This window comes from Trichomycterus rosablanca, chromosome 1 (genome assembly GCF_030014385.1).
Source record: "Trichomycterus rosablanca isolate fTriRos1 chromosome 1, fTriRos1.hap1, whole genome shotgun sequence".
Lineage (NCBI taxonomy): Eukaryota > Metazoa > Chordata > Actinopteri > Siluriformes > Trichomycteridae > Trichomycterus > Trichomycterus rosablanca.
Window position 1 is genome coordinate 12,949,958 of NC_085988.1, and position 26,898 is coordinate 12,976,855.

At 43.5% G+C, this 26,898-nt stretch overlaps 1 protein-coding gene across 1 annotated transcript in view; it reads right to left on the bottom strand.

Moving 5' to 3' along the window:
* Window positions 1-26,898, bottom strand: part of trappc9 (trafficking protein particle complex subunit 9) — a 344,576-nt gene that overhangs the window by 142,432 nt on the left and 175,246 nt on the right. Inside the window, exon 18 of the mRNA XM_063018274.1 lies at window positions 4,648-4,790. Within this exon, the coding sequence (XP_062874344.1) occupies window positions 4,648-4,790 (143 nt within the window). The remainder of the gene's footprint in view (window positions 1-4,647; window positions 4,791-26,898) is intronic.

Genomic DNA, 26,898 nt, shown 5'->3' on the forward strand with positions numbered 1-26,898 from the left:
CTGCTGCACCCATGCAGCCCCAGACCATGGCATTCCCACCACCATGCTTGACTGTAGGCATGACACACTTATCTTTGTACTCCTCACCTGATTGCCGCCACACATGCTTGAGACCATCTGAACCAAACAAATTAATCTTGGTCTCATCAGACCATAGGACATGGTTCCAGTAATCCATGTCCTTTGTTGACATGTCTTCAGAAAACTGTTTGCGGGCTTTCTTGTGTAGAGACTTCAGAAGAGGCTTCCTTCTGGGGTGACAGCCATGCAGACCAATTTTATGTAGTGTGCGGCGTATGGTCTGAGCACTGACAGGCTGACCCCCCACCTTTTCAATCTCTGCAGCAATGCTGACAGCACTCCTGCGCCTATCTTTCAAAGACAGCAGTTGGATGTGACGCTGAGCACGTGCACTCAGCTTCTTTGGACGACCAACGCGAGGTCTGTTCTGAGTGGACCCTGCTCTTTTAAAACGCTGGATGATCTTGGCCACTGTGCTGCAGCTCAGTTTCAGGGTGTTGGCAATCTTCTTGTAGCCTTGGCCATCTTCATGTAGCGCAAGAATTCGTCTTTTAAGATCCTCAGAGAGTTCTTTGCCATGAGGTGCCATGTTGGAACTTTCAGTGACCAGTATGAGAGAGTGTGAGAGCTGTACTACTAAATTGAACACACCTGCTCCCTATGCACACCTGAGACCTAGTAACACTAACAAATCACATGACATTTTGGAGGGAAAATGACAAGCAGTGCTCAATTTGGACATTTAGGGGTGTAGTCTCTTAGGGGTGTACTCACTTTTGTTGCCGGTGGTTTAGACATTAATGGCTGTATATTGAGTTATTTTGAGGGAAGAATAAATTTACACTGTTATATAAGCTGCACACAGACTACTTTTCATTGTGTCAAAGTGTCATTTTGTCAGTGTTGTCCCATGAAAAGATATACTTAAATATCTGCAGAAATGTGAGGGGTGTACTCACTTTTGTGATACACTGTACAGTGTATCACAAAAGTGAGTACACCCCTCACATTTCTGCAAATATTTTATTATATCTTTTCATGGGACAACACTATAGAAATAAAACTTGGATATAACTTAGAGTAGTCAGTGTACAACTTGTATAGCAGTGTAGATTTACTGTCTTCTGAAAATAACTAAACACACAGCCATTAATGTCTAAATGGCTGGCAACATAAGTGAGTACACCCCACAGTCAACATGTCCAAATTGTGCCCAAAGTGTCAATATTTTGTGTGACCACCATTATTATCCAGCACTGCCTTAACCCTCCTGGGCATGGAATTCACCAGAGCTGCACAGGTTGCTACTGGAATCCTCTTCCACTCCTCCATGATGACATCACGGAGCTGGTGGATGTTAGACACCTTGAACTCCTCCACCTTCCACTTGAGGATGCGCCAAAGGTGCTCAATTGGGTTTAGTCCATCACCTTTACCTTCAGCTTCCTCAGCAAGGCAGTTGTCATCTTGGAGGTTGTGTTTGGGGTCGTTATCCTGTTGGAAAACTGCCATGAGGCCCAGTTTTCGAAGGGAGGGGATCATGCTCTGTTTCAGAATGTCACAGTACATGTTGGAATTCATGTTTCCCTCAATGAACTGCAGCTCCCCAGTGCCAGCAACACTCATGCAGCCCAAGACCATGATGCTACCACCACCATGCTTGACTGTAGGCAAGATACAGTTGTCTTGGTACTTCTCACCAGGGCGCCGCCACACATGCTGGACACCATCTGAGCCAAACAAGTTTATCTTGGTCTCGTCAGACCACAGGGCATTCCAGTAATCCATGTTCTTGGACTGCTTGTCTTCAGCAAACTGTTTGCGGGCTTTCTTGTGCGTCAGCTTCCTTCTGGGATGACAACCATGCAGACCGAGTTGATGCAGTGTGCGGCGTATGGTCTGAGCACTGACAGGCTGACCTCCCACGTCTTCAACCTCTGCAGCAATGCTGGCAGCACTCATGTGTCTATTTTTTAAAGCCAACCTCTGGATATGACGCCGAACACGTGGACTCAACTTCTTTGGTCGACCCTGGCGAAGCCTGTTCCAAGTGGAACCTGTCCTGGAAAACCGCTGTATGACCTTGGCCACCATGCTGTAGCTCAGTTTCAGGGTGTTAGCAATCTTCTTATAGCCCAGGCCATCTTTGTGGAGAGCAACAATTCTATTTCTCACATCCTCAGAGAGTTCTTTGCCATGAGGTGCCATGTTGAATATCCAGTGGCCAGTATGAGAGAATTGTACCCAAAACACCAAATTTAACAGCCCTGCTCCCCATTTACACCTGGGACCTTGACACATGACACCAGGGAGGGACAACGACACATTTGGGCACAATTTGGACATGTTCACTGTGGGGTGTACTCACTTATGTTGCCAGCTATTTAGACATTAATGGCTGTGTGTTGAGTTATTTTCAGAAGACAGTAAATCTACACTGCTATACAAGCTGTACACTGACTACTCTAAGTTATATCCAAGTTTCATGTCTATAGTGTTGTCCCATGAAAAGATATAATCTAATATTTGCAAAAATGTGAAGGGTGTACTCACTTTTGTGATACACTGTATATACACTACACTCACTGTTCATTTTATCAGCTCCACTTACCATATAGAAGCACTTTGTAGTTCTACAACTACTGACTGTAGTCCATCTGTTTCTCTACATACTTTGTTAGCCCCCGTTCATGCTGTTCTTCAATGGTCAGGACCCCCACAGGACCACCACAGAGCAGGTATTATTTAGGTGGTGAATCATTCTCAGCACTGCAGTGACACTGACATGGTGGTGGTGTGTTAGTGTGTGTTGTGCTGGTATGAGTGGATCAGACACAGCAGCTCTGCTGGAGTTTTTAAACACCTCACTGTCACTGCTGGACTGAGAATAGTCCACACACCAAAAATATCCAGCCGACAGCGCCCCGTGGGCAGCGTCCTGTGACCACTGATGAAGGTCTAGAAGATGACCGACTCAAACAGCAGCAATAGATGAGCGATCGTCTCTGACTTTACATCTACAAGGTGGACCAACTAGGTAGGAGTGTCTAATAGAGTGGACAGTGAGTGGACACGGTATTTAAAAACTCCAGTAGCACTGCTGTGTCTGATCCACTCATACCAGCACAACACACACTAACACACCACCACCATGTCAGTGTCACTGCAGTGCTGAGAATGATCCACCACCTAAATAATACCTACTCTGTAGTGGTCCTGTGGGCGTTCTGACCATTGAAGAACAGCATGAAAGGGGGCTAACAAACCATGTAGAGAAACAGATGGACTACAGTCAGTAATTGTAGAACTACAAAGTGCTTCTATATGGTAAGTGGAGCTGATAAAATGGACAGTGAGTGTAGAAACAAAGAGGTGGTTTTAATGTTATGGCTGATCAGTGTATGATTTACGACTTATTCCTTGCACTTGATGAACCCCATCTGCATTTAAAAAAGCTATTAAAATACCTTAACATGAATAAATTACACTTATTATAGCTTGTGGTTATAGAAACAAACCTCAAAGACAAATCGCTCTGGTATTCTTTGCTATAAAAAACCACCACCACCAAAAAAAGTTGATCAAAGCTGGCAGACTGTAATGAAAAATAGAAATAGGGTAAAAATAGGCGAGGATGATTATTTTCAGCGTGTGAGCGAGTGTTTCTGAAGCGCGGCGGTGCGGCGGGTCTATCAGGACGAGTGAAGATAAGAGCTGGATGAGATAGTGAAGTGAAAGAGCAGATATTTGAGATAATAATGCAATTCTATTGGCTACGATTGCACAATAATCTCTCTCTTCACACAGAGACTCGGACAGAGACAGATATTATTACTACTACGATTAAATTTTCTCTTATCTGTACAGTTATTATTTAATTCTGACATCATACAGAGAAACGGCGGGAAAGAACTGACTGAATAGAATCAGAAATTGCTGTTATTGTTATTTTTGCTTCACCTGTCGAGCCACAGCCACTGTACTGAATATGATGTGTGTGAGCTGAAGCTTTTCTACAAGACCTTGGAGTGTTTCTGTGGGAATTTGTGCCCATTTAGTCGGTGGAGTAGAGACAGTGAGGTCAGGAGCTGATGTGGTTCATAAGCAGATCAGCCTTGTGCACGGAGAGCCACACCCTGATCAGCATTATTCCTCAACTCTGTGCAGAGGCCATCAATCAGCCAGCAGAGGTCGTAACTGCATCAGTTAGCCGGCATTTCCCTTCCTGGATGAACAACAGCCAATAGTTGTTCATGCAGCCACCCAGCCACCTGAGCGGCATGGAAATATGGATTTCTGATAAACATTAATAAACATTTAATGGCCAAACATACATGGACACAGCATCATAACAACAGTTTGGGCAAGGTCACACACACACACACACACCTGGGGGGACATTACTATCTCCATTTAACCTGACTAAATGTCTTTGGACTGTAGGAGGAAACCCACACAGACACAGGGAGAACATGAACTCCACACAGAAAGGACCCAGACTGCATCACCTGAGAATCAAACCCAGGACCTTCTTGCTGTGAGGCGACGGTGCTACCCACCGAGCCACCGTGCCGCCAGTGTAACGACATGTTGATCAGAAATAAGGTGATGTTTGTAAACCTGTACCTGGTCGCTGGAAGAGTGCTGACCCGGGTGAAGAAGACGGAGGGCTCGACGTCCACTCTGATCCCCAGACTGAGCTCTCTGTAGTAACCGTCCACCTGGCCTGGACCCCCACTGTAGCGGAAACACAACACCCCCTCCAGAGTCTGGTCGGAGAGAGAGAGAGAGAGAGAGAGAGAGAGAAAATAGCAGTATATCATCCAGTGTTCAGGCATCACCTCTATATTCATAGATTCTGACATCAGGACACTTTGTTTGATCATCAATAAGTAATCATACACTACGTGGACAAAAGTATTGGGACGCCCCTTGTAATTTCTGAATTCATGTGTTTCAGCCACTACAGTTGCTAACAGGTGTAATAAATCAGTTATATAAAGGGAATCATATGCTTCCAACTTGACTCCTGACCTCAGCCCCACTCAACAGCTCTGGAATGCACCGGAACATCAGTCAGTGTCCAGCCATACAAATGCTTTGTTGACTTAATGGACACAAATTCCCACAGGCATACTTCAAAGTCTTGTGAGAAGCCTTCTCAGAAGATCACACAGAGGTCACTCTGTTTTAATAGCCTTTTAGTTTTTGTAAAAGGACATATTTATAAAATGTATACTAAATTGCGCTGTCTTTCATTTGTAGCTTTGACATCAGTCACTATTCTGGGAAGACTTTCTACAAGACTTTGGAGTGTGTCTGTGGGAATTTGTGCCCACTGAGTCAGTAGAGTCAAAAAACGAAGAAAGGAGAAGAGAAGAGAATAAAGAGAAGAGAAGAACGTATAGAGAAGAGAAGGATGAGAAGAGAAGAACGTATAGAGAAGAGAAGAGAAGAGAAGAACGTATAGAGAAGAGAAGAGAAGAACGTATAGAGAAGAGAAGAATGTATAGAGAAGAAAAGAGAAAAGAAGAACGTATAGAGAAGAGAAGAGAAGAACGTATAGAGAAGAGAAGAGAAGAACGTATAGAGAAGAGAAGGGAAGAGAAGAACGTATAGAGAAGAGAAGAGAAGAACGTATAGAGAAGAAAAGAGAAGAACGTATAGAGAAGAGAAGAGAAGGACGTATAGAGAAGAGAAGAGAAGAGAAGAACGTATAGAGAAGAGAAGAGAAGAACGTATAGAGAAGAGAAGAGAAGAACGTATAGAGAAGAGAAGAACGTATAGAGAAGAGAAGGGAAGAGAAGAACGTATAGAGAAGAGAAGAGAAGGACGTATAGAGAAGAGAAGAGAAGAGAAGAACGTATAGAGAAGAAAAGAGAAGAACGTATAGAGAAGAGAAGAGAAGGACGTATAGAGAAGAGAAGAGAAGAGAAGAACGTATAGAGAAGAGAAGAAAAGAGAAGAACGTATAGAGAAGAGAAGAGAAGGACGTATAGAGAAGAGAAGAACGTATAGAGAAGAGAGGAGAAGAGAAGAGAAGAGAAGGGAAGGACGTATAGAGAAGAGAAGAGAAGGACGTATAGAGAAGAGAAGAGAAGAACGTATAGAGAAGAGAAGAGAAGGGAAGAGAAGAACGTATAGAGAAAAGAAGAGAAGGGAAGAACGTATAGAGAAGAGAAGAGAAGAGAAGAGAAGAGAAGGGAAGAGAAGAACGTATAGAGAAAAGAAGAGAAGAGAAGAGAAGAACGTATAGAGAAGAGAAGAACGTATAGAGAAGAGTAGAGAAGAGAAGAGAAGAACGTATAGAGAAGAGAAGAACGTATAGAGAAGAGAAGAGAAGGACGTATAGAGAAGAGAAGAACGTATAGAGAAGAGAAGAGAAGAGAAGAGAAGGACGTATAGAGAAGAGAAGAACGTATAGAGAAGAGAGGAGAAGAGAAGAAAAGAGAAGAGAAGAGAAGAGAAGGACGTATAGAGAAAAGAAGAGAAGAACGTATAGAGAAGAGAAGGGAAGAGAAGAACGTATAGAGAAAAGAAGAGAAGAACGTATAGAGAAGAGAAGAGAAGAACGTATAGAGAAGAAAAGAGAAGAACGTATAGAGAAGAGAAGAGAAGGACGTATAGAGAAGAGAAGAGAAGAGAAGAGAAGAACGTATAGAGAAGAGAAGAACGTATAGAGAAGAGAAGAGAAAAGAACGTATAGAGAAGAGAAGAACGTATAGAGAAGAGAAGGGAAGAGAAGAACGTATAGAGAAGAGAAGAGAAGGACGTATAGAGAAGAGAAGAGAAGAGAAGAACGTATAGAGAAGAAAAGAGAAGAACGTATAGAGAAGAGAAGAGAAGGACGTATAGAGAAGAGAAGAGAAGAACGTATAGAGAAGAGAAGAAAAGAGAAGAACGTATAGAGAAGAGAAGAGAAGGACGTATAGAGAAGAGAAGAACGTATAGAGAAGAGAGGAGAAGAGAAGAGAAGAGAAGGGAAGGACGTATAGAGAAGAGAAGAGAAGGACGTATAGAGAAGAGAAGAGAAGAACGTATAGAGAAGAGAAGAGAAGGGAAGAGAAGAACGTATAGAGAAAAGAAGAGAAGGGAAGAACGTATAGAGAAGAGAAGAGAAGAGAAGAGAAGAGAAGGGAAGAGAAGAACGTATAGAGAAAAGAAGAGAAGAGAAGAACGTATAGAGAAGAGAAGAACGTATAGAGAAGAGTAGAGAAGAGAAGAGAAGAACGTATAGAGAAGAGAAGAACGTATAGAGAAGAGAAGAGAAGGACGTATAGAGAAGAGAAGAACGTATAGAGAAGAGAAGAGAAGAGAAGGACGTATAGAGAAGAGAAGAACGTATAGAGAAGAGAGGAGAAGAGAAGAAAAGAGAAGAGAAGAGAAGAGAAGGACGTATAGAGAAAAGAAGAGAAGAACGTATAGAGAAGAGAAGAGAAGAGAAGGACGTATAGAGAAGAGAAGAACGTATAGAGAAGAGAAGAACGTATAGAGAAGAGAGGAGAAGAGAAGAAAAGAGAAGAGAAGAGAAGAGAAGGACGTATAGAGAAGAGAAGAGAAGGACGTATAGAGAAGAGAAGAGAAGAGAAGGACATATAGAGAAGAGAAGAGAAGGACGTATAGAGAAGAGAAGAGAAGAACGTATAGAGAAGAGAGGAGAAGAGAAGAGAAGGGAAGGACGTATAGAGAAGAGAAGAGAAGGACATATAGAGAAGAGAAGAGAAGAGAAGAAAAGGACGTATAGAGAAGAGAAGAGAAGAACCTATAGAGAAGAGAGGAGAAGAGAAGAGAAGAGAAGGACGTATAGAGAGGAGAGGAGAGGAGAGGAGAGGAGAGGAGAGGAGAGGAGAGGAGAGGAGAGGAGAAGAGAAGAGAAGAGAAGAGAAGAGAAGAGAAGAGAAGAGAAGAGAAGAGAAGAGAAGGACGTATAGAGAAGAGAAGAACGTATAGAGAAGAGAAGGACATATAGAGAAGAGAAGGACGTATAGAGAAGAGAAGAGAAGGACGTATAGAGAAGAGAAGAACGTATATAGAGAAGAGAAGAGAGGGACGTATAGAGAAGAGAAGAACGTATAGAGAAGAGAAGAACGTATAGAGAAGAGAGGAGAAGAGAAGAGAGGAGAAGAGAGGAGAAGAGAAGAGAAGAGAAAATCCAGAAAAGCCTGTGGACCTGACAGCATCAGGACCGAGATGCTGAAGTGCAGCAGTCCTCAGCTACAGCAGGCTCTGCTCGGATTGTTCTCCAGTCCGGCTGCTTTCCTGGGATCTGGAACAGGGGGCTTATTTCCCCAATCTACAAGAGTGGAGACAAATTCCACCCCAACAACTACCGAGGCATCTGTGTGAGCAGTAACCTGGGGAAGGTGTTCTGCTGTATCGTTAACGCCCGGATACAGGCCTTCCTTACCGAGCACAGTGTCCTGAGTAATGGACAGATCGGCTTTTTACCAAATCATCGCACTACTGACCATATTTACACCCTACACACCCTAATCCACCAACATCTACACAAACAAAATCATGCTAAAGTTTTTGCATGTTTTATAGATTTTTAGAAAAGCATTTGATTCAATCTGGCAAGAAGGATTATATTATAAAATTATCCAAAATGGTGTAGGGGGTAAAGTCTATGACATCATTAAATCAATGTATGTCAATAATAAATGTGGAGTAAAAATTGGCAATAAAATGACTGAGGTCTTCACTCAGGGGCGTGGTGACAGGCAGGGTTGCAGCTTGTCTCCTACTCTATTTAATATCTATATCAATGATTTAGCGGTGTTATTGGAGCGATCTTCAAATCCCGGCCTGACACTAAATAAAACGGAAGTTAAATTTCTTCTCTATGCGGATGACCTGATGCTGCTGTCGCCCACAGAAAAGGGGCTTCAGGAGCATCTGGATCTGCTGGAGAAGTTCTGTCAGACATGGGCCCTGACAGTAAATCCTGATAAATCTAAAATCATGATCTTCCAAAAGAAAGCCAGATCTCAGGAGAGCAGGTACACTTTTAATCTAGGAGACACCGCCCTAGACCACACCCTTTCTTATGATTACCTGGGGCTCAAAATCAGCACCTCAGGAGGCTTCGGTCTGGCAGTGGATGCACTGAAAGAGAAGGCCTGCGGAGCCCTCTATTCAATTAAAAACAAATTCATTAAGATTGACGTCCCAATTGGAATCCGGTTGAAGATCTTTGACAGTATAATCCTGCCCATTGCGCTATACGGTAGTGAAGTATGGGGTCCACTCAGTCATCATGACTACACTAGATGGGACAAACATCCCACTGAAGTCCTGCATGCAGAATTCTGCAGAATGATTTTACATGTACAAAGAAAAACCCCAACCAACGCATGCAGGGCTGAATTAGGTCGATACCCATTAATCATTAATATTGAAAAAAGAGCACTTAAATTCTGGATGCACCTAAAATCCAGTCCCACAACAAGCCTGCAGTTTCAGGCACTCCTATCCCAAGAGCTCTACCCTGAAAAGAGTCCCCTGTGTCAGCTGGTCCAGAGACTGACCAACACACTGACCACTAACAACCCCAACTCTCTGACCAGCACTGCTTCACAAAAACCAATCAGAATCACCCAAATCATCAAACAGAACAGGAACACTTAACTGGAATATTGGACAACCCAAACTCAATCCCAAAACAGACTAAACTGCTATCTGACCCTAAAACATGAATACAACCTGGCCACGTATCTCCTCACTGTCCGAGATACGAAGCAGAGACAGATCCTCACCAAATACAGACTGAGTGACCACAGCCTGGCCATCGAGAGAGGCAGGTTAAAAAAGTCCTGGATCCCCAGAGAGGAGAGACTGTGTGGTCACTGCAGGACAGGTGAGGTTGAGACAGAGGTGCACTTCCTTCTAAAGTGGCCAAAATACACACCAATCAGAAACAAATATTTTGATCAGTTTGAAAGAGAAGTGAGCAGCTTTAGAAAACTGACAGAGAGCCAGAAACTGGCCATTATATTAGGAGAGGGACCATCAGCCTCCACTGCAGCCAAATATGTACATGAGTGTCACACACTCCGGGACAGTGAGTGCAACACCAGATAATCCCCCCCCCACACACACACTTACCACACATAATGATATTTTCTCTCTTTTTTATTAACAATTGTTTTATTACATAATTATATTTTCTTTACCATTTTATCTATATACAGTGTATCACAAAAGTGAGTACATCCCTCACATTTCTGCAAATATTTCATTATATCTTTTCATGGGACAACACTATAGACATGAAACTTGGATATAACTTAGAGTAGTCAGTGTACAGCTTGTATAGCAGTGTAGATTTACTGTCTTCTGAAAATAACTCAACACACAGCCATTAATGTCTAAATAGCTGCAACATAAGTGAGTACACCCCACAGTGAACATGTCCAAATTGTGCCCAAATGTGTCGTTGTCCCTCCCTGGTGTCATGTGTCAAGGTCCCAGGTGTAAATGGGGAGCAGGGCTGTTAAATTTGGTGTTCTGGGTACAATTCTCTCATACTGGCCACTGGATATTCAACATGGCACCTCATGGCAAATAACTCTCTGAGGATGTGAGAAATAGAATTGTTGCTCTCCACAAAGATGGCCTGGGCTATAAGAAGATTGCTAATACCCTGAAACTGAGCTACAGCATGGTGGCCAAGGTCATACAGCGGTTTTCCAGGACAGGTTCCACTCGGAACAGGCTTCGCCAGGGTCGACCAAAGAAGTTGAGTCCACGTGTTCGGCGTCATATCCAGAGGTTGGCTTTAAAAAATAGACACATGAGTGCTGCCAGCATTGCTGCAGAGGTTGAAGACGTGGGAGGTCAGCCTGTCAGTGCTCAGACCATACGCCGCACACTGCATCAACTCGGTCTGCATGGTCGTCATCCCAGAAGGAAGCTGACGCACAAGAAAGCCCGCAAACAGTTTGCTGAAAACAAGCAGTCCAAGAACATGGATTACTGGAATGCCCTGTGGTCTGACGAGACCAAGATAAACTTGTTTGGCTCAGATGGTGTCCAGCATGTGTGGCGGCGCCCTGGTGAGAAGTACCAAGACAACTGTATCTTGCCTACAGTCAAGCATGGTGGTGGTAGCATCATGGTCTTGGGCTGCATGAGTGTTGCTGGCACTGGGGAGCTGCGGTTCATTGAGGGAAACATGAATTCCAACATACTGTGACATTCTGAAACAGAGCATGATCCCCTCCCTTCGAAAACTGGGCCTCATGGCAGTTTTCCAACAGGATAACGACCCCAAACACAACCTCCAAGATGACAACTGCCTTGCTGAGGAAGCTGAAGGTAAAGGTGATGGACTAAACCCAACTGAGCACCTGTGGCGCATCCTCAAGTGGAAGGTGGAGGAGTTCAAGGTGTCTAACATCCACCAGCTCCGTGATGTCATCATGGAGGAGTGGAAGAGGATTCCAGTAGCAACCTGTGCAGCTCTGGTGAATTCCATGCCCAGGAGGGTTAAGGCAGTGCTGGATAATAATGGTGGTCACACAAAATATTGACACTTTGGGCACAATTTGGACATGTTCACTGTGGGGTGTACTCACTTATGTTGCCAGCCATTTAGACATTAATGGCTGTGTGTTGAGTTATTTTCAGAAGACAGTAAATCTACACTGCTATACAAGTTGTACACTGACTACTCTAAGTTATATCCAAGTTTTATTTCTATAGTGTTGTCCCATGAAAAGATATAATGAAATATTTGCAGAAATGTGAGGGGTGTACTCACTTTTGTGATACACTGTATATACTTGTTCTTTTTACTATTTATGTATATTATATACCCCCCTGCACACACACACACACACACACACCACACACTTAATGATATTTTCTTTACCATTTTATTTTTATGTACATACTTGTTCTTTTTATTATTTATACATATACTATGTACTATGCTATATATATACTATATACAGGGGTTGGACAATGAAACTGAAACACCTGGTTTTAGACCACAATAATTTATTAGTATGGTGTAGGGCCTCCTTTTGCGGCCAATACAGCGTCAATTCGTCTTGGAAATGACATATTCAAGTCCTGCACAGTGGTCAGAGGGATTTTAAGCCATTCTTCTTGTAGGATAGTGGCCAGGTCACTACGTGATGCTGGTGGAGGAAAACGTTTCCTGACTCGCTTCTCCAAAACACCCCAAAGTGGCTCAATAATATTTAGATCTGGTGACTGTGCAGGCCATGGGAGATGTTCAACTTCACTTTCATGTTCATCAAACCAATCTTTCACCAGTCTTGCTGTGTGTATTGGTGCATTGTCATCCTGATACACGGCACCGCCTTCAGGATACAATGTTTGAACCATTGGATGCACATGGTCCTCCAGAATGGTTCGGTAGTCCTTGGCAGTGACGTGCCCATCTAGCACAAGTGTTGGGCCAAGGGAATGCCATGATACGGCAGCCCAAACCATCACTGATCCACCCCCATGCTTCACTCTGGGCATGCAACAGTCTGGGTGGTACGCTTCTTTGGGGCTTCTCCACACCGTAACTCTCCCGGATGTGGGGAAAACAGTAAAGGTGGACTCATCAGAGAACAATACATGTTTCACATTGTCCACAGCCCAAGATTTGCGCTCCTTGCACCATTGAAACCGACGTTTGGCATTGGCACGAGTGACCAAAGGTTTGGCTATAGCAGCCCGGCCACGTATATTGACCCTGTGGAGCTCCCGACGGACAGTTCTGGTGGAAACAGGAGAGTTGAGGTGCACATTTAATTCTGCCGTGATTTGGGCAGCCGTGGTTTTATGTTTTTTGGATACAATCCGGGTTAGCACCCGAACATCCCTTTCAGACAGCTTCCTCTTGCGTCCACAGTTAATCCTGTTGGATGTGGTTTGTCCTTCTTGGTGGTATGCTGACATTACACTGGATACCGTGGCTCTTGATACATCACAAAGACTTGCTGTCTTGGTCACAGATGCGCCAGCAAGACGTGCACCAACAATTTGTCCTCTTTTGAACTCTGGTATGTCACCCATAATGTTGTGTGCATTGCAATATTTTGAGCAAAACTGTGCTCTTACCCTGCTAATTGAACCTTCACACTCTGCTCTTACTGGTGCAATGTGCAAGTAATGAAGATTGGCCACCAGACTGGTCCAATTTAGCCATGAAACCTCCCACACTAAAATGACAGGTGTTTCAGTTTCATTGTCCAACCCCTGTATATGTATGCTTTGACAATACAAATATGTGCATTTGTCATGTCAATAAAGCAAATTGAATTGAATTGAAAAGAAGAGAAGGACGTAGAGAGAAGAGAAGAGAAGAGAAGGACGTATAAAGAAGAGAAAATAGAAGAGAAGAAAGCAGAACAGAATTGAAGGACGTATAGAGAAGAGAAGAGATAAAGAAAAGAAAAGAAGAGAAAGGAGTATAAGAAGCAAGGAGAAGAGAAAAAAAAAGAAGAGAAGAGAAAAGAAGAGAAGAGAAGGACGTATAGAGAAGAGAAGAGAAGGACGTATAGAGAAGAGAAGAGAAGGACGTATAGAGAAGAGAAGAGAAGAGAAGAGAAGAGAAGGACGTATAGAGAAGAGAAGAGAAGAGAAGGACGTATAGAGAAGAGAAAATAGAAGAGAAGAAAGCAGAACAGAATTGAAGGACGTATAGAGAAGAGAAGAGATAAGAAGAAAAGAAAAGAAGAGAAGTAAGTAAAGAGAACAGAAGAGAAAGGAGTATAAGAAGCAAGGAGAAGAGAAAAAAAAGAAGAGAAGAGAAAAGAAGAGAAGAGAAGGACGTATAGAGAAGAGAAGAGAAGGACATATAGAGAAGAGAAGGACGTATAGAGAAGAGAAGAGAAGGACGTATAGAGAAGAGAAAATAGAAGAGAAGAGAAGAGAAGAAAGCAGAACAGAATTGAAGGACGTATAGAGAAGAGAAGAGATAAGAAGAAAAGAAAAGAAGAGAAGTAAGTAAAGAGAACAGAAGAGAAAAGAGTATAAGAAGCAAGGAGAAGAGAAGAAAAAAGAAGAGAAGAGAAAAGAAGAGAAGGACGTATAGAGAAGAGAAGAGAAGAGAAAAGAAGAGAAGAGAAGGACGTATAGAGAAGAGAAGAGAAGAGAAGAGAAGAGAAGGACGTAAAGAAAAGAGAAAATAGAAGAGAAGAGAAAATAGAAGAGAAGAGAAAATAGAAGAGAAGAAAGCAGAACAGAATTGAATGACGTATAGAGAAGAGAAGAGATAAAAAGAAAAGAAAAGAAGAGAAGTAAGTAAAGAGAACAGAAGAGAAAAGAGTATAAGAAGCAAGGAGAAGAGAAGAAAAAAGAAGAGAAGAGAAAAGAAGAGAAGGACGTATAGAGAAGAGAAAATAGAAGAGAAGAGAATAGAAGAGAAGAAAGCAGAACAGAATTGAAGGACGTATAGAGAAGAGAAGAGATAAGAAGAAAAGAAAAGAAGAGAAGTAAGTAAAGAGAACAGAAGAGAAAAGAGTATAAGAAGCAAGGAGAAGAGAAGAAAAAAGAAGAGAAGAGAAAAGAAGAGAAGGACGTATAGAGAAGAGAAGAGAAGAGAAGAGAAAAGAAGAGAAGGACGTATAGAGAAGAGAAGAGAAGAGAAGAGAAAAGAAGAGAAGAGAAGGACGTATAGAGAAGAGAAAATAGAAGAGAAGAGAAAATAGAAGAGAAGAGAATAGAAGAGAAGGACGTATAGAGAAGAGAAAATAGAAGAGAAGAGAATAGAAGAGAAGAAAGCAGAACAGAATTGAAGGACGTATAGAGAAGAGAAGAGATAAAAAGAAAAGAAAAGAAGAGAAGTAAGTAAAGAGAACAGAAGAGAAAAGAGTATAAGAAGCAAGGAGAAGAGAAGAAAAGAGAAGAGAAGTGAGGAGAAGGTCCTGCTCACAGTCTGAGTGTAATTCACCCTAAAAGTGTTGAGTCTGGTTGAGATCAGGACTCTGTGTAGAGCAACTGGAGCTCATTTAAACACAACCAGTCAAACCATAACCATGCTGACCAAGAAAGGGGACTTCCCCAAACTGGATGTGGCAGAGAACTAAATTCCATCATCAGGAGGGGTGTCCACATACTTTTGGCTGTATAGTGTACAGGACTGTCGTTGTAGATGAGTATTTATCTTGTAAGCGTTCATGAGAACATGAAAAACAAGCGACGGCCTGCTGGTGGTTTAATGATTCCCGCTGCGTTCTCAGCCTCGACGTTAGAAGATTTCTAATCTGAGATGAATGCAAGGTGTGTGTGTGTGTGTGTGTGTGTGTGTGTGTGTGGTGAGACAGTAAACTAACGTCTTTAGCAGCGCCGCTCTTATTGTAGATGAAAGTGTTTCTGCTCAGACTCATCTTTAATTTAGCTCGAGCACAAAGATGAAAGCAGACAGGAGAACAGAAAAGCAGGAGGAGATACGTGGAGGAGGCGGTGGAGGGTTCTTCAGAAAGGCGCCGCTTCTAATGAGAGACTCTCCCCCCCCCCCCAGACACACACACACACACACACTGAGACGATACACCTGTGCGAGAGCTGAAAGGTGAGACAGACGCATAATGCGAGATGGCACTCTGCGGTTTTCATCTTCCACACTTTGATTTCTTTAACAATACACAGAACAAGCTTCTGATTCATCCTCCGCCGACGGAGAGCCAGAACACGCGCGCCATCCCAAACTAAGTGGAACAAAATACAGAGGCGGGCCACGAAAAAAAAAACTAACTTTGATACCCCGACTGACTGAGCTCTCTGTGGTAACTCTCCCTCTGCCCTGGATCCCCACTGTACAGGAGAGGAAGGATGACAAAGCACAAAGAAAACATCTGCAATTCTCTGCAATCAGCACAATCTGAGTCTATGTTGCTTCGGACATTAGCGTTCAATCCCCTAAAGCTGAAGCTAATAAGTAAAACAGAAGGGCAGTGGGAGTCCAACTGTTAAGCTCCTGGAATGGTAATCAGAAAGTCACTGGTCAAGCCTCACTTTTGGGCCCTTGAGCAAGGCCCTCAACTTTTTGTTTATTTATTGATTTAAGACCATGTCAACACATTGGTTACATCCATGGCAGGATTGTTCAATCTTCTTATATATATATACAGGGGTTGGACAAAATAACTGAAACACCTGTCATTTTAGTGTGGGAGGTTTCATGGCTAAATTGGACCAGTCTGGTGGCCAATCTTCATTAATTGCACATTGCACCAGTAAGAGCAGAGTGTGAAGGTTCAATTAGCAGGGTAAGAGCACAGTTTTGCTCAAAATATTGCAATGCACACAACATTATGGGTGACATACCAGAGTTCAAAAGAGGACAAATTGTTGGTGCACGTCTTGCTGGCGCATCTGTGACCAAGACAGCAAGTCTTTGTGATGTATGGAGAGCCACGGTATCCAGTGTAATGTCAGCATACCACCAAGAAGGACAAACCACATCCAACAGGATTAACTGTGGACGCAAGAGGAAGCTGTCCGAAAGGGATGTTCGGGTGCTAACCCGGATTGTATCCAAAAAACATAAAACCACGGCTGCCCAAATCACGGCAGAATTAAATGTGCACCTCGACTCTCCTGTTTCCACCAGAACTGTCCGTCGGGAGCTCCACAGGGTCAATATACACGGCCGGGCTGCTATAGCCAAACCTTTGGTCACTCGTGCCAATGCCAAACGTCGGTTTCAATGGTGCAAGGAGCGCAAATCTTGGGCTGTGGACAATGTGAAACATGTATTGTTCTCTGATGAGTCCACCTTTACTGTTTTCCCCACATCCGGGAGAGTTACGGTGTGGAGAAGCCCCAAAGAAGCGTACCACCCAGACTGTTGCATGCCCAGAGTGAAGCATGGGGGTGGATCAGTGATGGTTTGGGCTGCCATATCATGGCATTCCCTTGGCCCAATACTTGTGCTAGATGGGCGCGTCACTGCCGAGGACTACCGAACCATTCTGGAGGACCATGTGCATCCAATGGCGGTGCCGTGTATCAGGATGACAATGCACCAATACACACAGCAAGACTGGTGAAAGATTGGTTTGATGAACATGAAAGTGAAGTTGAACATCTCCCATGGTCACCAGATCTAAATGTTATTGAGCCACTTTGGGGTGTTTTGGAGAAGCGAGTCAGGAAACGTTTTCCTCCACCAGCATCACGTAGTGACCTGGCCACTATCCTGCAAGAAGAATGGCTTAAAATCCCTCTGACCACTGTGCAGGACTTGTATATGTCATTTCCAAGACGAATTGACGCTGTATTGGCCGCAAAAGGACACCATACTAATAAATTATTGTGGTCTAAAACCAGGTGTTTCAGTTATTTTGTTTAACCCCTGTATATAATTGTAGTTCTACAATTACTGACTGTAGTCCATCTGTATCTCTGCATGCTTTCTTAGCCCCCTTTCACCCTGTTCTTCAATGGTCAGGACCCCCACAGGACCACCACAGAGCAGGTATTATTTAGGTGGTGGATCTTTCTCAGCACTGCAGTGACACTGACATGGTGGTTGTGTGTTAGTGTGTGTTGTGCTGGTATGAGTGGATCAGACACAGCAGCGCTGCTGGAGTTTTTAAACACTGTGTCCACTCACTGTCCACTCTATTAGACACTCCTACCTAGTTGCTCCACCTTGTAGATGTAAAGTCAGAGACGATCGCTCATCTATTGCTGCTGTTTGAGTCGGTCATCTTCTAGACCAGAGGTCACTAACAGGCGGACCGCGGTCCGGGTCCGGACCCAGAAGCTGTCCGATACGGACCCGGACCTACAGCCAAAACAGAAAGTTATTATTTGAAACCTGATGGAGCGCTTCTATTTTAACCGGCGCAGCTTCTGTACCATTTACGGTAGCGGTTTAGTGGATGAGAAAACGCACAGACACCAGAGATCACGTGACACCACTCAGCCAATCAAGTCTGTGCATTCCAGTCGGTAAACACTGCAACTCTACAGATGAGAGAGTTAGAGGCGAGTTACATGTGAACGTAGCGAACGTAGAACAAACGAAGGGAGAGATACAGACGACTGTGCAGGAGAAAGTTGAGAAAAGACGAGTGAGACAGGAGACAAATGGCGCTCTCCAAAAAAGAAACGTGTACAGCAAAAATTACAGCATTTAATCCGTGATGGAGAGACTCATCTCTGTTCTTACTTCCCACTGGAGCACAATTTATTTTTATTTTCTCCTAATTTCATAAGAGAAAGGTTTGATAAGGTGGGGTGGTCCGGGTCCTCTCTGTGTGGAGTTTGCATGTTCTCCCCGTGTCTGCATGGGTTTACTTCGGTGCTCCGGTTTCCTCCCATAGTACAAAGACGTGCAAGTGAGGTGAATTGGAGACACTAAATTGTCCATGACTGTGTTGGATATAAACTTGTGAACTGATGAGTCTTGTGTAACGAGTAACTACCGTTCCTGTCATGAATGTAACCAAAGTGTAAAACATGACGTTAAAATCCTAATAAACAAACAGACATTTGATTTGACAGTCAGTTATTGATTACATGCAGATGTTGATACAACTACTAGGCTACTTATATATAATATACAGTGTATCACAAAAGTGAGTACACCCCTCACATTTCTGCAAATATTTCATTATATCTTTTCATGGGACAACACTATAGACATGAAACTTGGATATAACTTAGAGTAGTCAGTGTACAGCTTGTATAGCAGTGTAGATTTACTGTCTTCTGAAAATAACTCAACACACAGCCATTAATGTCTAAATAGCTGGCAACATAAGTGAGTACACCCCACAGTGAACATGTCCAAATTGTGCCCAAATGTGTCGTTGTCCCTCCCTGGTGTCATGTGTCAAGGTCCCAGGTGTAAATGGGGAGCAGGGCTGTTAAATTTGGTGTTTTGGGTACAATTCTCTCATACTGGCCACTGGATATTCAACATGGCACCTCATGGCAAAGAACTCTCTGAGGATGTGAGAAATAGAATTGTTGCTCTCCACAAAGATGGCCTGGGCTATAAGAAGATTGCTAACACCCTGAAACTGAGCTACAGCATGGTGGCCAAGGTCATACAGCGGTTTTACAGGACAGGTTCCACTCGGAACAGGCTTCACCAGGGTCGACCAAAGAAGTTGAGTCCACGTGTTCGGCGTCATATCCAGAGGTTGGCTTTAAAAAATAGACACATGAGTGTTGCCAGCATTGCTGCAGAGGTTGAAGACGTGGGAGGTCAGCCTGTCAGTGCTCAGACCATATGCCGCACACTGCATCAACTCGGTCTGCATGGTCGTCATCCCAGAAGGAAGCTGACGCACAAGAAAGCCAGCAAACAGTTTGCTGAAGACAAGCAGTCCAAGAACATGGATTACTGGAATGCCCTGTGGTCTGACGAGACCAAGATATACTTGTTTGGCTCAGATGGTGTCCAGCATGTGTGGCGGCGCCCTGGTGAGAAGTACCAAGACAACTGTATCTTGCCTACAGTCAAGCATGGTGGTGGTAGCATCATGGTCTTGGGCTGCATGAGTGTTGCTGGCACTGGGGAGCTGCAGTTCATTGAGGGAAACATGAATTCCAACATGTACTGTGACATTCTGAAACAGAGCATGATCCCCTCCCTTCGAAAACTGGGCCTCATGGCAGTTTTCCAACAGGATAACGACCCCAAACACAACCTCCAAGATTACAACTGCCTTGCTGAGGAAGCTGAAGGTAAAGGTGATGGACTAAACCCAACTGAGCACCTGTGGCGCATCCTCAAGTGGAAGGTGGAGGAGTTCAAGGTGTCTAACATCCACCAGCTCCGTGATGTCATCATGGAGGAGTGGAAGAGGATTCCAGTAGCAACCTGTGCAGCTCTGGTGAATTCCATGCCCAGGAGGGTTAAGGCAGTGCTGGATAATAATGGTGGTCACACAAAATATTGACACTTTGGGCACAATTTGGACATGTTCACTGTGGGGTGTACTCACTTATGTTGCCAGCCATTTAGACATTAATGGCTGTGTGTTGAGTTATTTTCAGAAGACAGTAAATCTACACTGCTATACAAGTTGTACACTGACTACTCTAAGTTATATCCAAGTTTTATTTCTATAGTGTTGTCCCATGAAAAGATATAATAAAATATTTGCAGAAATGTGAGGGGTGTACTCACTTTTGTGATACACTGTATATCAATATATATATTATATGTTATGCAGTGATAGCTCAGTGGTTAAGGTACTGGACTAATAAACAGAAGGTTGCCGGTTCAAGCCCCACCACCACCAAGTTGCCACTGTTGGGTCCCTGAGTAAGGCCCTTAACCCTCAGTTGCTCATTGTGTAAGTCGCTTTGGATAAAAGTGTCCGCTAAATGCTATATATATATATATATATATATATATATACTGTATATACTGTATATATAGTTAAACATTCCGGACCTTTGCTTCAAGAAATTTTCTCTAACTGGACCTCTTAAAATTTTAGTTGAATACCCCTGTTCTAGACCTTCATCAGTGGTCACAGGACGCTGCCCACGGGGCGCTGTTGGCTGGATATTTTTGGTTGGTGGACTATTCTCAGTCCAGCAGTGACAGTGAGGTGTTTAAAAGCTCCAGCAGCGCTGCTGTGTCTGATCCACTCATACCAGCACAACACACACTAACACACCACCACCATGTCAGTGTCACTGCAGTGCTGAGAATAATCCACCACCTAAATAATACCTGCTCTGTGTTGGTCCTGTGGGGGTCCTGACCATTGAAGAACAGGTTAAAGCAGGCTAAAAAGTATGTAGAGAAACAGATAGACTACAGTCAGTAATTGTAATCAGTAAGTGTAGAACTACAAAGTGCTTCTATATGGTAAGTGGAGCTGATAAAATGGACAGTGAGTGTAGAAACAAGGAGGTGGTTTTAATGTTATGGCTGATCGGTGTATACATATACAGAGCCCACCAGTGGTACACTAGCCCACCACCACTGACATTAGGGTTTCGAATCTCAGTAGTGCTATCGACCTGTCGAGCTACTACACAGACATGATTGCCCAGACAGTCTAGCCATCAGGAAGAGAATCCAGTATAAAAACTGTACCATGTCTGATATGCAGACCAGAATGATCCACTATGGTGACCGCAAATACAGTACCATGGTCATCTTTAATCATATTTCCCACATCTGAATGGATTTGCCAAAAATGACGTAAACCCACAATGTCTGCTGTCAATCAAGCAGCAGGTAAAGTGGAGAGTTTGATGATGTTTTGGACGGATACCTGGTACGATTCTGTAGGTAACGGTAAAGAGCTGAAGATAAATTTCTCTCAGTACAGCAGAGCAGACCAGAACGAAGCAGAATGGAATCATTAAAAAGCTCAGAAGGAAAACTGTCACGGTGTGTGTGTAATAAATTGGGACAGCAGGGTGAAACAGAACCGTAACCACTACAGCACTGCTACCATTTTTAAACACACTCTTATAAAACATTCCTGCTTGAGCTTCGTCTATCCACAACCAAACCATCAGAGATCTTCTCACTGTAGAACTCGTGTTTTTTCGTTCCTTTAATAAATTCATGCTTGGCTCTCAGCAGCTCCTCGCCTGTTTATATATTTAATTCTGGTCATATTAATTGCTCACATTGTGTAAAGATGATAAAAGTATAGGTGTATAGGGTGTAGAAAGGTTGAGGAGCACAGATGACAGTAGGGTGAGGAATAAAATAATAATAGTTTTAGTTTAAGATGTAGAATAACACAGGGTACCATAATATGGGGGCATAGTAGGGTGATTCAAAGTAGACAAGAGTAATATAAGGTACATTGGGGTAAAAGAAGTAAGCTACTGTAGATTAAAGTCTAGAAACATGTGGTATTGTATGATAAAAAACAAAGTAGTGTAGGGTATAGGGTAATAAAGAGTGGGGTCCAGGAACAGAGTATTGTAGGGTAAATCAAGGTAGTGTAAGTTGTTTTAGGGTAAAGGTTGTAGGGTATTATAAGATAATGTAGAAACTGTGGAGTAAAGTCCAGTAATAAGTTAAAAATGGACTCCTTGGTGGTTTTCTTGGTGGGGTCAGCTTATAGGAGTGCCAAAACATGCCAATCTGACAAAACCAAAAGGCGCCTAAAGTCAAACCGAGTTCCCTAGAAAGAAGATAAAGAATGTCAACATACACGTCAGCGGGAAAACCGGACTGGACCAGAGAGCCATCAGTGCTTAATGAGGTGCATAGACTGACAATTAAAGGAACTGGCACTGCCAGTCACCTGAGCATCCATTCCTCATGCTGGTCATAAGTGGCATGGCAGGTGGGCATGATACTGTAATCCCTGCCTACCTGCTGAGCTATATGGCAGGTGGGCCTATTATAAAAGTTGTGTAGGTTATAAAAGGGTTTGGTGAGTAGGGTAAAGAGAAGAAAAGAGAACTGAAGAGTATGGTAGAGTAGCGTAAGGTACAGAGAACTCCATATAGTAATGCTATACAAAGTAGATGACTGAAGTAGAGTTGATTATAGTAAATTATAATAGAGAAAACTATAGGTAACAGTAAAGTAGGGTACAGTACCGCTGGATATAGTAATAAAAGGGGGTGGGGTAAATTAAAAGAGTATATATTAGTAATATAAGGTAACATAAGGTATCATAACATGGAATAACATGGTTATGCAGAGTAGGGTAATGTGGAGTATAATAGGGTAAAACACAGTCTGCACTAGATGGTGGGTGGGGTAAAGAAGAGGGTTATAGAGTATGAAAGTGTAGTACAGACAGGAACAACATACAGCAAGGGTGTCCAAAAGCTTCTTGTTGGCATATAGGGTGTAGTAGAGTACAGTACTGGACGTTAAGACAAGGCTCTGTAGAAGGGAGGTAAAAACAATAGTGTTTTATCATTAGCTTGATGACTACTGGGCTGCTGACCACAAGTGGACCGTGAAGGTGCACAAACTCCAGGTCCTTCACCTATCACACACTCACACAGCAGCTAATGTCCTGCTGCCTACACGACCTGTTCACTGACCGGTAACCATCTGGAGCAACAGCCTTGAACAATCCCAGAGCGAGCGCGCACACATACACACACACACACACACACACACACAAATATATATATATATATATACAGTGTATCACAAAAGTGAGTACACCCCTCACATTTCTGCAGATATTTAAGTATATCTTTTCATGGGACAACACTGACAAAATGACACTTTGACACAATGAAAAGTAGTCTGTGTGCAGCTTATATAACAGTGTAAATTTATTCTTCCCTCAAAATAACTCAATATACAGCCATTAATGTCTAAACCACTGGCAACAAAAGTGAGTACACCCCTAAGAGACTACACCCCTAAATGTCCAAATTGAGCACTGCTTGTCATTTTCCCTCCAAAATGTCATGTGATTTGTTAGTGTTACTAGGTCTCAGGTGTGCATAGGGAGCAGGTGTGTTCAATTTAGTAGTACAGCTCTCACACTCTCTCATACTGGTCACTGAAAGTTCCAACATGGCACCTCATGGCAAAGAACTCTCTGAGGATCTTAAAAGACGAATTGTTGCGCTACATGAAGATGGCCAAGGCTACAAGAAGATTGCCAACACCCTGAAACTGAGCTGCAGCACAGTGGCCAAGATCATCCAGCGTTTTAAAAGAGCAGGGTCCACTCAGAACAGACCTCGCGTCGGTCGTCCAAAGAAGCTGAGTGCACGTGCTCAGCGTCACATCTAACTGCTGTCTTTGAAAGATAGGCGCAGGAGTGCTGTCAGCATTGCTGCAGAGATTGAAAAGGTGGGGGGTCAGCCTGTCAGTGCTCAGACCATACGCCGCACACTACATCAAATTGGTCTGCATGGCTGTCACCCCAGAAGGAAGCCTCTTCTGAAGTCTCTACACAAGAAAGCCCGCAAACAGTTTGCTGAAGACATGTCAACAAAGGACATGGATTACTGGAACCATGTCCTATGGTCTGATGAGACCAAGATTAATTTGTTTGGTTCAGATGGTCTCAAGCATGTGTGGCGGCAATCAGGTGAGGAGTACAAAGATAAGTGTGTCATGCCTACAGTCAAGCATGGTGGTGGGAATGCCATGGTCTGGGGCTGCATGAGTGCAGCAGGTGTTGGGGAGTTACATTTCATTGAGGGACACATGAACTCCAATATGTACTGTGAAATACTGAAGCAGAGCATGATCCCCTCCCTCCGGAAACTGGGTCGCAGGGCAGTGTTCCAGCATGATAATGACCCCAAACACACCTCTAAGACGACCACTGCTTTATTGAAGAGGCTGAGGGTAAAGGTGATGGACTGGCCAAGCATGTCTCCAGACCTAAACCCAATAGAACATCTTTGGGGCATCCTCAAGCGGAAGGTGGAGGAGTGCAAAGTCTCGAATATCCGCCAGCTCCGTGATGTCGTCATGGAGGAGTGGAAAAGCATTCCAGTGGCAACCTGAGAAGCTCTGGTAAACTCCATGCCCAGGAGAGTTAAGGCAGTTCTGGGAAATAATGGTGGCCAGACAAAATATTGACACTTCAGGAACTTTCACTAAGGGGTGTACTCACTTTTGTTGCCGGTGGTTTAGACATTAATGGCTGTATATTGAGTTATTTTGAGGGAAGAATAAATTTACACTGTTATATAAGCTGCACACAAACTACTTTTCATTGTGTCAAAGTGTCATTTTGTCAGTGTTGTCCCATGAAAAGATATACTTAAATATCTGCAGAAATGTGAGGGGTGTACTCACTTTTGTGATACACTGTATATATATACCCAATTGCTGATTAAGATTCAGCTCTTGTTTTTTGTGTGTGTGTGTGTTAGGTGTGTGTGTGTGTGTGTGTGGGGGGGGGGGGTGACGGGGGGGGGGGGGTGTCATTAAGATGCAGATCTGAGTGTAGATGAGCTTGTAGAACACGGTGAGGTTAAAGAGAGGCAGCAGTTCCAGAGAAAGCAAAAAGGCAGTGGGGTGTAAAGTAACACTACATTCAATGGGCTGATGAAAGTGTGTGTGTGCTGCATGTACAGGTGTATGTAAACTTCTGACTCATCTGTACCCTCTAAATATTCTGCACAGCATTTTGATTGAGACAATGAGTTCATCGTGTGTGTGTGTGTGTGTGTGTGTGTGTGTGTGTGTTACACAGCTGTCTCTGATTAGAGGAAAATGACTCAGGCATGTGATTAAGGTGAGTAAATTATTTCAGTTATGCTGTTGGCACACATTCAGGACCATGGTTTCGAGACTGTGTGTGTGTGTGTGTGTGTGTGCATGGGTATGCATATATATCTGTGTGTATATGAGTGTGTATGTACAGTGTATCACAAAAGTGAGTACACCCCTCACATTTCTGCAGATATTTAAGTATATCTTTTCATGGGACAACACTGACAAAATGACACTTTGACACAATGAAAAGTAGTCTGTGTGCAGCTTATATAAGAGTGTAAATTTATTCTTCCCTCAAAATAACTCAATATACAGCCATTAATGTCTAAACCACCGGCAACAAAAGTGAGTACACCCCTTAGTAAAAGTTCTTGAAGTGTCAATATTTTGTGTGGCCACCATTATTTCCCAGAACTTCCTTAACTCTCCTGGGCATGGAGTTTACCAGAGCTTCACAGGTTGCCACTGGAATGCTTTTCCACTCCTCCATGACGACATCACGGAGCTGGCGGATATTCGAGACTTTGCGCTCCTCCACCTTCCGCTTGAGGATGCCCCAAAGATGTTCTATTGGGTTTAGGTCTGGAGACATGCTTGGCCAGTCCATCACCTTCACCATCAGCCTCTTCAATAAAGCAGTGGTCGTCTTAGAGGTGTGTTTGGGGTCATTATCATGCTGTAACACTGCCCTGCGACTCAGTTTCCGGAGGGAGGGGATCATGCTCTGCTTCAGTATTTCACAGTATATATTGGAGTTCATGTGTCCCTCAATGAAATGTAACTCCCCAACACCTGCTGCACTCATGCAGCCCCAGACCATGGCATTCCCACCACCATGCTTGACTGTAGGCATGACACACTTATCTTTGTACTCCTCACCTGATTGCCGCCACACATGCTTGAGACCATCTGAACCAAACAAATTAATCTTGGTCTCATCAGACCATAGGACATGGTTCCAGTAATCCATGTCCTTTGTTGACATGTCTTCAGCAAACTGTTTGCGGGCTTTCTTGTGTAGAGACTTCAGAAGAGGCTTCCTTCTGGGGTGACAGCCATGCAGACCAATTTGATGTAGTGTGCGGTGTATGGTCTGAGCACTGACAGGCTGACCCCCCACCTTTTCAATCTCTGCAGCAATGCTGACAGCACTCCTGCGCCTATCTTTCAAAGACAGCAGTTGGATGTGACGCTGAGCACGTGCACTCAGCTTCTTTGGACGACCAACGCGAGGTCTGTTCTGAGTGGACCCTGCTCTTTTAAAACGCTGGATGATCTTGGCCACTGTGCTGCAGCTCAGTTTCAGGGTGTTGGCAATCTTCTTATAGCCATGGCCATCTTCATGTAGCGCAACAATTCGTCTTTTAAGATCCTCAGAGAGTTCTTTGCCATGAGGTGCCATGTTGGAACTTTCAGTGACCAGTATGAGAGAGTGTGAGAGCTGTACTACTAAATTGAACACACCTGCTCCCTATGCACACCTGAGACCTAGTAACACTAACAAATCACATGACATTTTGGAGGGAAAATGACAAGCAGTGCTCAATTTGGACATTTAGGGGTGTAGTCTCTTAGGGGTGTACTCACTTTTGTTGCCGGTGGTTTAGACATTAATGGCTGTATATTGAGTTATTTTGAGGGAAGAATAAATTTATGCTGTTATATAAGCTGCACACAGACTACTTTTCATTGTGTCAAAGTGTCATTTTGTCAGTGTTGTCCCATGAAAAGATATACTTAAATATCTGCAGAAA